The following is a 14,141-nucleotide window of genomic DNA, read 5'->3' on the forward strand; positions in this document are numbered from 1 at the left end:
GGCAACAGAAGCAGACATTTTACCAAGCTTTTTTCTGCAGCTGGAATGGAGAAAGCACGACAGCAGGCTCATGAAGTCAGATTAAACAAAATGCTATTAAAAACTTAGCTGCTGATAAAACATTAGATTAAAGCTGACCAAAGAAAAACACAGTCATAAGGGAAGTAATGGCATTCATTTAACTAAGCAATTCCTGAGCACAGCCTGAAAAACAGGAAGAAGTGTCCCAATAAAACCCTCTCCCCCATCTCATTAGTACCATAACACTGGAATTTTGGCAGGAAGCACAGCAAGGATGCTGTAACTCCGCTATTTAACAGGGCCTGTATTAAGTAATACAATCCAGGTTCAACGATTTATGCAAACAAAAAGACTAAGGACACAACGTGGAAAAGGAAAACAAGTGGTTCGGACCCCAGAACCAGCATCCAGCTTTCACAAACTGCAATAGCCATCAAGGTGTTGAATGTGCCTCACTGGACTGCAGTGAAAACCTTGCCCCGACCTAAAGCTGCTCCAGTCTGTGTCAGCATAGAAGTGGCTCCTGCCATCCCTGAGCCACAGGGCTGAGCAGAGCGCTGCTGCTCCTCCCCTGCCAGCACCTCAGGCACATGTGGTGCTCAGGTCAGGTCAGGGGTTTAGGATCACCGGCAGAGGGCTCATACGTGAACAACAAAGTAAATATTTTATCAGACACATGAAAGTACTTATTCAAGACATATATATGCGCGTATCTTCAGTGTCCTTGACATTTAGCAATAGTGTTTATTTCCTTACTTGCTAATTCAAAGGCTTTGGTGAACTACATACAAAAAAATGCACACATTAGGAATGACTAAGATTCTTGGGCATGACTTCATAAACACGGCACTAGAACAGCATCCTTATATAAACATACACAATGCTAAGCAGGAGTAAAGCATTTCCTAAGGGCAGAGGAGGATCTGTATGCCACTGAGCAAGCACCGTGCGATAACCTGTAGGGAAGTTGCTGACAGCAGAAGGAGCCAGTTTGTCGTGCGAAGCGTGCTGAGCTCACCGAGGGAAGAGAATGGGAATCGGGTCACTGAATCAATGACCCTCCAGATACATCAGTCCAGTCTTTTTGCCAGAAGAGGGCAGATAAAACAATTCCAAGCCTAAAATAGCAATGACAAGATAGTGGGATCTAGTCCCCTTTTCTTTCCATCAAGCAAAAGCCTGCGAGGAATCTGTGTATTCTGACCATACACAAAGTGCACCATGTGGCTTCCATCCACTGTTACTCAAGCTTACGTGCAAGGTAACACTGACAATACATCCCTTTATAACGAATAATTCTATTTCCACCTGGCTGCTAATGGGACATAAAAATAACTTTGAGATATCATTTCATAGAGACACCTAATTAAAATGTTTCCAACAGAAATCTGTGAAAATTAAACCAGGCATTTAACGATTCTTCCATAAGGAGTGGGAGTAGCTGTGAGCAGTTCTGAAGAAGGCACACACCGTAACCAGATGCAGGCTTTTGTTATTCTGTTAAGGATGTCAGAGACTTTTGCTGCTTTCCCCGGCTCCTATTGCCTAGGGGACATTCTGACCCTCAGTCCTGGCAAATCCAGCAGTACCAAAAAGTTCTCTCTGGCACCTCATTAATCACTCCCCTGCCATGTGCTATCTTACCTGCAGATGTAATTCTTCTTGCAGGATTCTTGTAAATTCAGGCAGTTTGGTTTCTCCCTGTCCTCATATGAACACACAGGAACAATAGTCTGCCGCCTCCTTTCTGTACAGGCTACGTCTCGACAGGAGCAGAAGAGCATCCCGTAGCTGTGCTTTGGGGGAACTTTGTCAAAAAATAGCCGGAGGGCCTTATGACACTTCCGCTTGTTACAGATTTCATTAGACGTGCTGCTGGTGCAGGGGGTTATGTAAGCAGATCTGAACCTCTTGCAGGTATCATTTAGGTTACAAGCTTTTGCTGCATCCAAGCAGTTGTTCCCCTTTGATAGTACTGGCTCCACTAGAAAAAACAACACAACAGCAGTAAGAAATGTGACACATTCATATCGCGTTTTTGACGTTTGTGTTTATTTCTTCGCATTAATGAGATCCTCATTATATATTTGATACATGCAGAACTCTCAGTGCCAGAACCTGTGACCATTTCTTATGTTTCTAAGGGCAGAATCATAGAATCGTTAAGGTTGGAAAAGACCACTAAGCTCACCTAGTCCGACCATCAAATGGTAAAGGCTTAACGAGTGATTGAGAGCACAGGCACGTGTTACCATCACAGTGCTGGCATATGAATGATGACTACACCAGGAGGCTGCACTTCATCTTCTTTGCTGCTGACGTGCAGGATGAAAATTGGGTAAGACTTGGCCTCACTTAAATGCCATTACACTGGTAAATTGGAAGGGATACATGTGGCCCATTGCACAAGTACTCAGCGGGACTCTTAAGCCTGGGTTTGTGAAGAAGTTACTCTCTTACTTTTTTTTTTCCTTCCACAGTATAACTGATTTCCAGTGTCTACACCAAGAAACAACATTTAAATGTAATTTATGTACACTGCAGAATGTAAAAGCCACATGCCCGCTACCACAGTTTCTGAGGTATAAAAGCAGCTGACATAGACAGTAAGGCAAGCAGTGCAGCCCCCACTATTGCAGGGGCTTTGAGGCAACCCACCAAGCCTTTGAGCTCTGGGCTCTAATCAAGAGACTTTCCTGAGATCTGGAGATGCCACCTGACCCCTGAGTTTTATGAAGCTGTGAGTTTTAAATCTGACACAGAATTAACAAGTCACAGTGAAAGAAACATTTTAATACAGGGACTCTCTTTCCCTTGTACACATGCATGCACATGCACACACTATAAGTTAGAGAGAAAAAAAATTAAACTCAGATAAAAGATCATAATTACACATTTAATTTTGCAATACATTATCCACATATTAAAATCCAACATATGCTTTGCTTGAAAATGAAGGCAACTGGCATTAGAGCGCAAAATTCAATTAAGAATAATCATAATGTTGCTTTGGATAATGGGAATGCCAACATCACAGATCCAAGAAGATACATTAATTTCCCCCTGCTACTGAATTTGCAAGCTGAACAAAATATCGAAAACACTGTATCAATCTTTTAGGAGGGATGGCCAAAGGTAAAACATTTAAAACAAGACCTAATGCTCTAAGGATCTCTTAAAAAAAAGTGGTTTTTTTTAGATCTTCCACCTTTTCCCAAAGCCTCGGTCCAAACTCAGTGCCATTCCTCTCCATTCTCCCACCATTCTGCCCCATTCCCTGACCAGGACACCAATCTCTCCTCTTTTCTCATGGCCAGAGGGATGGGGCAGCTAGGCTGACACACTGCACGGAGCTGCTGCATTCCCTCGAACCAGTGGTGCCTGAGATTGTGGCCACAGATGCCACTATGCGTATATATTAGCTGCTACTATCCCATGCATCTCAGACAGCCAGAAAGAACCCAACGCTTGAGGAAAATCCATAACATTCGTTTTTCACTCTACCAACGTGCTGTAACTACATTCAATGTGTTTGTACATTTGCCATTTATGTATTTAATACATTAATATTCACACCAATCCTTCCCACACCCAGCTTCCTGCACGAGCAGCTGTACGTTTCTGCTTATCTCCACACATTACATTATAAACATACAACATTTGACTATAAATTAACAGCCAAGCACTTCTTATAATAGTGTCTATCAGTTCAAGTTAACTCAGATGCAGAAGAGATGAGATATCCAAATACGACCCTCTGATAAGACTGTAAGATTTTTATATATAATTGCATTATATTAACTTATAACTATAATATTAACTATGAAGTCTCCAAGTTTCTTTCCTGTGATACAGTATATAGAATTATATGTTTGGTACAAATATAATTACTATGTAATCTGCAGGGCATATAATTATGCAATATATGAATAGTACATGCTAATTACTGTGTGATTGCAGAGTAATTACATGGTTGTTTGTGCCTGGGAGTCAACCACTGAATTCCACTCTTTAAAATCAGATTCCGTGGAAGAGCTCTAAATGGGGCATATCAATGCAAACAGACATCAACTTACAGTGTGATAATACATTAAAAAGCATTATTCACAAAAAAAAGCAAGATGCAATAAAGCACTTATTTGCTAATAATCATATACACATTTGCCATTAGAGGCTGAACTAAGTAGCAAATGCTGCCACAAAATTAAAAAGTGCTGTGAATAGGAATACCTCAAAGATCAGAAAGGACAGGTTAATGAAGCATTCAGCAAAACGCAGCATAAGCCAAATTCCCTGACAGCACCTACAGCAGTGAATGGTACCTTGCAGGAAAGCTGAATTACTGGCAAAGCGTTCATACACAACAGCAGTGCTCAGTCATATCTTTCATATAACTTACACCTGAGAACTGCATTCCTGTGTGAACTCTGAGCGTGGATCACGTCTTCTGGTTTTTGTTTGTTTTTAACTACCCCTGGCTGTAACTTGCCATTTGCTTCCTCTATTTTGATCCATATGTCTCCAGCTATTGTTTCTGGTGTACTTATCATCACATTATACAGTTTATTTCTACCTTTTATAACCAAGAATAATGCAAAGCACATAAGAAATCTACACCAACTGCACTTGAATTAAATGAGACTGTCTAAACTTCTCATTAGTGCCAGCTTCTCCCAAGCTTTTAAATCATGTTTTAACACAGCTTACCATCCAGAACACATTTTCTGCTTTATTTTTATTGAAGAAGTACAATGTGATTATTCTTAAGTCCTGTGGTAGCTACAAACAGTTAACAGGATTGAGAATGTTTCTGAGGATTACTTACACAGCAGTAATATAAAAAGTCAAAATTTCACCCAGCTTCTGTTCTGCAAAGCTTAAATTATTAAGACAGGCAGAAGTTTGGCTCTCACTAGGTACTGACTAAGTTAGGAGCTAATGGATCTAATCCAGAGCTTCTTTTCCTGCCAGTGTCCCTCGGGAAAGGTCTGTGTAAGATCTTTTTTCACTTCCCCCTCTCCCAGGGCATTTGGGTAAGGATGGAAGGCAGTCAGACCACAACCTGGGACAAGTGAAGGTTCCTGCCTGCTGCATTTCCCCACTAAGAGCTTCCTCTCTTCCAGGTCAGCTTTGCCTTGGGTCCTTTGTGGAAATCCGTGCCAGACCATGCAGCTCTCAGCTCCTGCCAAATCTCTGCAGACTCCTCAGTAAGCCACTTCCAGCCTTGTAAGTGATGCCCTGTGCCACCTGTGTGCGAGGCACTGGTCCACACACGCAGCCAGCAGTGCTCATCCCAGAAATCACCAGAGCCATTAACAACAGCAGCTCAGGGCACCAGCCTGCTGCAGTGCAAGGAGGAGTCACAGCACAGCAGCCAGAGCCAGGAGCTTGGGTGGGAAAGCAGCCCCGCACAACCAAAGAGTAAGGATGCCTAAACACATCCTCCTACCTGGCAGTTTGCTGTACAATGAGCACAGAAGCTCTGGGGAAGCAACAAGGGGTTGAGAAATCCTAACTTACACCCATGTGGACCACCATTTGCCAGCCATTCTACCGTGCCTTGAACGCTTCCATACAAGGTGAGATGATTGCTGGTATATTTTGATGATGGGCCCTGTATTATAGTACAAGCTACAACCACTTTAACATTTCTTGCCTCCCGGAACTCCCCACTCTGGCCCACTCTTTTTATGACTGCAGCAGTTCTGAACTCAAGCCCTCATTCAGACCTGTATAAAACAACAGAAAGAAGCCAAATGCTTTTAACCAGAGATGTTCCTAAACTTTTAATAGGGCTTCCTCTGCACTGTGTGATCTTCCTTATGATTTGCTCTCTTTCAAGATCTTTCATCTTTCCTGCATTTCCATTTCTATTTCAATTCTGCACCTACTAAGCCTTTGGCTCTCTCCTCAACCCCGTGGTACACTGCACACAAAGGGATTCTCAGAGGATATTGGGAGCTTATTCATGCTCCCATTACATGTTAAGATGGAAGGACTATTACTTGTTCTACCGCATTCATATTAAACAGCAGAATAGACACCGTTTTCAATTTTCTTACAGTACATAAAAGCTATTTACTGAGGTTGCTTTTAAAATTACAATTACTATTTGCAAGTAATTAGTATTAGTAGGCTTTCTGGGATATTTAGTGAAGGGAGTGCTGTAAAGAGAGAAGTAAAAGTTAATGTGATGGAAGAAAAAATTGCAAAGGGATAGAGGTGACCATATGGGTACGGGTCTGCTCTAAAGCAGATGCAGAATGTCGCCTAGAGGAACCAAAACCTGACCTGGCTAAGGAGGAGAACCATGATCCCAATTTAATGGAAGTGCTACTTTGGGGTTCACCAAAGCACCTGGGCTTTGTAAGAAAAGCACATTAAACAAATAAGGAAAACATGGGCAGTAATGTTATCTGTGCCTTACTGGATTCAAATAAACTACCCTTTTCGTGGACAAATTATTTCTAATCCCAAATCAAAGCCCTGCAGAGCTCACGAACATTAACATAGCCTAGTGTGAACCAAAACACACAATTAGGAAGTGTTCATCACTCAGCTATCATGTTCAGGACAACTGCTGTGCCCGAAGTCTTTCTTCAGAAAGACCTGGCCTCTGTTTTTATAAGAGTTAACTGGTGCATCATAAGTCAGGATCCGAGAGACCTTGCCCTCCTTCACGTGGATAATCAGAACCACTCTTCTCATTTCCCATAAGTATTCTCAAACCACCCCACTGTGGGGTATTCTCAGAAAGGTGCACAGGAAACAGCACATACTGCAAACACCAGAGACAGCATGATGCTTCAGCCTCAGAAGAAGAGCTCTCCCTGGGAGGCAGATTGCTGGCTCTGGCCAGTGCCCACGAGAGTTATTTCTCTTACAAATGCAATGACTGGAAACCCAGACTCCCTCCCTGAAGATGACTGCCTTAACTGCAAGGCTGCAGAGACGTGATCCTGCTTGCATTTTTTTCATCTAATCCCTTAAAAAAACAAAGTAATCCCTTTCTACAGCACAATTCCTCCTCTTTCTAGTCCACGGGTTCCCCTCCAAGGCTCTGTGAAAACCTGCAGAGAAGAGTGCAGAGCAGAGGCCTCCTGCTTCCTCAAAGACTCTTCTGATCACTACCTCAGTGAATAAAGCACCCTGACATCTTCTGCTAGGTGCCCTGTTAAAGCAGACTGAGTCCTGCTCAGTTCTCCCAGTAAGCTGCCTGTTTCCAGGAGCAGACACTGCCTGCTGCACAGATGGATGCACCTGCTGCCCGAGGCTCCAAATCCAGCTCCTCAGGTCCAAGGACTTCCAACACATTGCAGTTGCTATATCTCCTGTTGTCTATCTAGGCATTTACTGTGCAGTTCTGTTGTTGTCGTAGTTTTATACAAAATATCCTGTAAACTTTGTGAGGATTCTGTGCACTGTATCAGAAATGTAAGCTACCACCCAGAAGCAGGGGCTCCTAACTTTTACATGCATAAATCCATCCTTGGCCCACACCTGGATGTTTTATTCTAAAAGGGCCACATGCCATATGTGCTGTTCTATACTGTCCCAATTCATCAGTGGATCTGGGCACTAATACCTAGCAGGACTCTTGTCTATTTACAGTTAGATCCCACTAACTTTAGTTGACCACTTCCTGGTGCAATGATAAGGATTACAAAAGAAAACTCCTATGCCAGATATGAGCTGATGAAACAGTGGGGAAATAATGACTGAAGAGTTCCTTTGGTACTTCTCTGGGAAGGAATGGGGAGCAGATAACTCCACGGTAGCTAAAGCCCAAATGGTTGGCTGAGGTACCTCCAACCTACAGGTTATGAAAGAGGAAAGTCCTGAAAGCCTATAAAGAAATGCTTCAAGATTTTGTTCTAGGAGAGCTGGGAGGGAAAGGAAACCCTGAATAACACTGTGGTTGGGTGCTCAAATTCTTTCTGTCCTCACTCACACAAACATCCTGATCTATCACCTTTCATTTCTACCACAAATGCTTGAAAGGTAAGGCCAGGATTCCTATTTTTTTATGTGGATGGCAGCTTTGCATTATACTCACGCCAGCATACTTAAATCAATTTTATTCAGTGGAGTTATTCTGAATTTTCAATAATCTAAGTTTCAAGATTTTTGTTCTTTAATGCTACTTTTACTTCTGTCCAAAGTATCTCACACAGAAAGCAGAAATGCATGCACAAAATCACAGGCTGCTGGAAACAGATCTTACTGTTTCTTACATTACCGCACCAAGGATTTTAGTTCTACACTAAAGAGTTGTAGAGTGTAAAGGTCTTTTTAATGTACCTACACTGCACTATCACCAAGGATGGATTACACGTGACTGGGACCATATACAGAATATACTTCCTTTGTGGAGCAGAGATCTGCAGTCATTCCATATACAATTCATGCTCTGTGTCGAGCCAGAGGCTGGTTTTGTGATGGGGAAGGCTATCGCCACGGTTTCAGCTGAGTTCTTCTAATTAATTTCCCTTTGAAATATTCACAGTGGAACTGTGTTACTGCAAATGCTCTCGTGTTATACTGTTCAGTAGTTTATTATTAGCTAAATAGTAAGTTAACAGAATTGGAAGGAACTAGCACATACAGAAATACAGCATAAAACTGTGAAAATATTCAAACTTACACGGTTGCCATGAGAAGTGATTTACTGCGTGCAGTTCTCAAGACACAGTGAGGGACTGTTTACCAAAGTCATGCCAATTTACAGGGTAACTTTCAGCATTTCTTTTTATTACTGCAGAATTGAATTCACAACTTGTTTCCTCTTTTCCTCGGACTTGATTAATTACCGTGTTAACATAACTACTATTCTCCTGCTTATAATGGGCTCCCTCTAAAGTGCTGCCCCAGCAAAATAAGCCAGGAGAAAGCTTCTAGCTCTTTGCTCTAGCATTGCAATCCTTTCTAATCTCACTATTTTTCAAATTTATGTTCCATTCCAATGAAGCTTGTGTGAATATTATAGCAAATCAGATAATACAAGGTTACGACCCTTGTAATTGATCCTTCAAGGTTCTTTTTGTCTTTTTCCAGTTGAAGTGGTAAAAATTACATTTAAATGTGCTTGTTGACACTTGAGAGTTCACTTTGTTGGCCATATACACTGTTTCAGAGAGATCACATTACACAATGATGTATTTCTAGTGCTTTGTTTCCTCTATACCTACAATCCCATTAAGCTGTGAGCAACCCCCCCGGGGCTGTAAGGCTACAAGTACCAAGGGGGCAATGCTCCCTCTTACTGTTCAGTGCGAGAGTAGATGAAGAGCATTATGTGAGGATTAAGGGTTAAACATGAGCTACTATTTAAAAATCATGCTGAGATAAATAAAATCAAAAGTTAACACTCCTTTTGGAAAAGAAAATACAGATTTGAACGAGCACAGACAGCGTATGCACAAACTAGCAGTCAGTTACCTGCAGCCATGGTTTCTGTATCACATGACTGCTGGAATAAAGTGATTAATTGGACTGTCTCAGTAAATGCCATCATTAGACTTTTAATTAACCTTTTCAACCTCTTGCACCTTTTAGTTTTGTTATACATTAGATTTTTGCAGTTTTCTAGTTATTACGCTTGACCAAGCTTAAAACAATGCAAAGCTCTGCTTTGAAAGAAAAACAATTCGAACAGCTCTTACTGCTCCTAATAAGAAAATACCACTGATACTGCCATCATAGGGGGAGTTATAAATCAGATGGAGGATAGACATGCTGAACTCCATGGCTACGTTCCCACCTAATTTTTGTTTTGGCAGCACACTGTTATTTAATGGCTCTGGCTACCAGGAAACTAGCTTTTGAAAATTCTTTCCCAACCTAGTTATAATTACTCCATATAAATCATACAATGATCAATTATAATAATCTTAGGTTCATCCATTATTTAAAACTTAGCATTTGAATCTACACAGCAGGAGTGCAGGAAATTCCAAAATCCTCTCTCTGCTCACTAACAACTGCTTTTTTCCTGAAGTATTGCCAGCTACTGAAAAGAAGGGGCCAGATATGCCCTCAGCTGTAACGCAGAACCTTGAAGTAACAACCGATTTCAGATGAGGAAAGGTTTTTGGCCCCAAATAAAATAAGTTTTTCTAACCACACTTCCTACCTGTTGTTGAAGATAAAATCACCATGAGGTTTTGCCTTCTATACGCTAGTGCATCAAATCAGAGTCCTACAATTATACACACTGATAGCCCACTGTATACTTACATAAAGATGGCCTAGATCTTTTATATCTATACACATGCAGATACATCTATAGATACTCCTTTATATGAACATAAAATGTGTCAGTACTATTTGATTTCATGTCTCATTTCAGAAGAAATTTACATATACATTTATTAGTAAGCGTGAGAAAAAATGCAAATTTTTTTTTTTGCCTAACTTAAGGCTTTTTTTTATGATTTCTAAGCTCAATGTGATGGGAAAGATATGTCTGATAGAAGGAAAAAAGCTACTAAAAGGAAATAAACCTCCACAAAGGCCCAAGCCAAACTTCCAAACATTTTTCAGAAGAAACTTTAAAACTGGAATTCAGATTAGTGACAGGAATCTTTAGACATATCATTTTGATAACTATACACTGACCATACAAAATATTAGGTTCCTGAATATTACTCTCCTATAGCTTGTCCTATTTCATTTTTGCCCATTATATATGCTATAAAATGTAAGCATACGGTTGGTTGTAAGGCCCAGTATTTTGAAATTTTTTAACACCTTTTTTAGTGTTCCACCCACATGCCAAGAATTTTCTTGTTAATAAAGCTGCATATTTCAGTTTTGCTTTCTTCATAAAAGCAATAAAGCTGTTAAAATATGGGATGTGAATACATAAAAAACACATGCAAAACCATGCTATCTCAACATGAAAAGAAAGAGTAGTAGGTGAGCCAAATGGTCAGAGATGGGAACATGAACACTGTTTGGTGCAACAGGAAAAGGACTGAGAAATCCTTCAATGTGAACTACAAATCCTGACTCATTCTTTCTTAGACATAACCAAATCCATAGAACCGGAATGGATGCACACTGATGTGCTGAAAGGTCTGGCCAATATCACTGTGAAGCTGAATTCCTTCTCATAACTCTTGGCAATGAAAAGAATAATAGAATCATAGAATGGCCTGGGTTGAAAAGGACCACAATGATCATTGAGTTTCAACCCCCCGCTATGTGCAGGGTCACCAACCACCAGACCAGGCTGCCCAGAGCCACATCCAGCCTGGCCTTGAATGCCTCCAGGGATGGGGCAGCCACAACCTCCTTGGGCAACCTGTTATGGTGTGTCACCACCCTCTGAGTAAAAAATTTCCTCCTAAAAAAGAAGCTAATGTCATAAATACATTCATGGGCAAAGGTGGATACAAGAAATATCGGGTGTGTCAGCCTAATTTCAGTTATGAGGATGGCTATGGAACAAGCCCTCCTTGAAGACACATGAAGGAATGGTGATTAAGAACAGTCAGCATGGATTTACCAAAGACAAATCAAGCCTGATTGTCTTCTATATTTAGATGACTGGTTCAGTGAACAGAGTGTCAATTCTCATTGACTTCAGCCTGTCTTTCGTTATGATCTCCCACATTATCCTAACAGTTATATTGGAAAAATATATTTTGGACAGAAGAACTCCACAGAGAGTGGAAATTGGAGTGGGATCTGGATGATGTTCAAAGGTCTCTTGCCACCTCAACTATCCACTTAATCTATGATCTAACCTGTTTTTCAGTAACTGCACAGCCTCTATAAATAGCTATCCAGTACTTGCCATTAAACTTTTTTTCCTGATATCTAATCAACCTATCCCTTCTTGCAACCCAGTCCCACTATTCCTTTCTCAACTTTACTTCCACTCTCTTAGCAATGGCTTTTAATTTCTTGAAGACTGTCACACTCCTGTTGCCTCACTCTTTTAAGCTCTTCTTTGACAAACTATTCATTCTTTCTTCATAAATCATGTTTTCTAGATATCTGAACTTATTCTGTTTTATCCCTAGATTTGATGTAAAATGGAGATTACTAATAAATCCCATTCACCAAGAATTACCACTACTAGTTGTACTCAGGAGATTGCTACAGACAGACAAAACCTGTTAATTCAAGGGTTGCTGAAGCATAACTTACTCCAGCCTCAAGCAATACCAGCGTAGGTAGGGATGGTTTACACGCATTGGCTGTCTACTGCAGGAGTATATATATTAGCTTATCTATGACAGCAGCTTGCTCCTGATGGCTATAACCTGAAAAAAGGAGTCAAAGTACATAAAACCTTAGTAGAAAAATTATCCTGCTTATTCTACAGTATCATTCTTTTGGAAGGAAAATCAAGAGAGGACAGAAGACTGAAGAAGTGATTGTGAATCGAATCTGACAACAGTAGCTGATGGGATAAATCAGGAAAGTGGAAACTGGGGGAAAGACTCTGGCACAACAAGTGAAAAACTCTACCTACTCTAAAGCTCTCCTGCAGCTCCTATCCAGTAGACACGTATGTCCCTGCAGTCATGGCAGAAGTACATTAGGACAAGTAAAAGATGAGACTAAAATCTCATCGATATTATTGGTGAAAGCAGCAGTAACAGAAACAGGACAGATGCTCAATTAGAGACAGCAGCAGTAGGGGTGGGGCAAAGGTTGCCATCATGGCAGCAGAGAGAGCAATAGAGTCAGTGAAAAGCAAAAGTCACAGCAGCTGTGGGGGCACCGATTCACCCGCCTTTCCCTGTTGCTACTGAAAACCATTTGGGGTAGTTATCTATCGTACCTACCAAACAATAACCTCATCCCGTTAATCCACCACCAGCTGCTCTTCTTTTCTCTACCAGTTGGTCCCAGTGCAACTCTGCTGAATAGAAATAAATGCACCACAATGGGAAGACAGCAGCCCTGGTAACTCTCGTCTATTCATGAGGTCACCGTGGATCAGCTTCAGGAAGCCTACATAAGCTGCAGCCACTCAGCTGCTACTCACTTAGTCTAAGACTCACTGCTGATACTTCAAAAGGCAATGATCAAGGAGAAGTGTGCACTGAGGCAGGTGCACTTAATGGAACAGAGGAAATAGGATACTTTGGAAATAAGTAACTTAAATGATACTGACTTACAGATTTAATAATGTTAATAATGGTCACTATCCTACTGTGTGTGCAGAAGATAAAGCAGTACAAAATGAAGGTAAGGCAGCTGTGTATGATGTATGTCACTTACCTACGTGCAACCGGGGGTTTATTAACTAGAAATCATTATGTTATTTAATAAATTAGACCACAGCATTCCCTACTGTCTACTCTAGATCCCTTTCACTTCCATTTATGCCACATACAGCGTGCTCCTTTCTGTTTTGCCTTCAGTATTCTCTTTACTCAGTTCTTTGCTGAGGCCTCTCCCTGAGTTAGTCAGGTTTACCATTACCATCTTTAACACATCTCTAGCTCTTCTATTTTTTCATATGTAGACAATGTAGTTCTTCCTGGAGGGAAAAAAAAATAAGAATAAAAAAAGGAAAGCGGGAAAACTAATGGTTTTAACTTCATGGCAATCATGTCTCTTTTTTGAGTTACAGCACCCATGTTTGAGTTATTGGTTACACAGCGTCTGGTCCAAAGCCCACGAAATGCGGTGCTTCAACTTCCATTTTATTCAATAAACTCTGGATCAAGGTTCAATAAATTCTAGATTCAGGTTTTATGCCCCAATTCAGACTGTCTTTTAGACCCATTTAAATCAACCTAAGCATTTGAGTATGTGGTATCATGACCTGGACATCAGCTTATGCTCTCCCTGACTGCATATTTAACTCTAAAATACACGTAAAATACACGGGCTTTTATTTAATGTACCTGCTTGCAAATGCATAAATGCAAATGTACAAAGGAGTAATGCAAAAAAAAAAAAAAAAAAAAGTGAAAGAGAGAACTGAGGCTAAGGTGAATGACAACATCATTCACATTTAAATAGATCAATTTATTCAGAGTCACTCCATACACACACATGCACAGACACAGGCACTACTGAACTGAACTGCAGATCTGGAGTGAGGAATCACAGCCATCCAGCACCAATAATGCTGCCCAATAGGCACTGGGTAA

General features: G+C 40.9%; 1 protein-coding gene across 2 annotated transcripts in view; it reads right to left on the minus strand.

Annotated features, from left to right (window-relative positions):
• The window catches only part of GFRA1 (GDNF family receptor alpha 1), a 142,336-nt gene that overhangs the window by 54,509 nt on the left and 73,686 nt on the right, over nucleotides 1-14,141 (minus strand). For both annotated transcript variants that reach the window (XM_040702278.2, NM_205102.2), the window contains exon 4: nucleotides 1,666-2,005. In XM_040702278.2, coding sequence (XP_040558212.1) covers nucleotides 1,666-2,005 — 340 coding nt within the window. The remainder of the gene's footprint in view (nucleotides 1-1,665; nucleotides 2,006-14,141) is intronic.

This window comes from Gallus gallus, chromosome 6, assembly GCF_016699485.2.
Source record: "Gallus gallus isolate bGalGal1 chromosome 6, bGalGal1.mat.broiler.GRCg7b, whole genome shotgun sequence".
Lineage (NCBI taxonomy): Eukaryota > Metazoa > Chordata > Aves > Galliformes > Phasianidae > Gallus > Gallus gallus.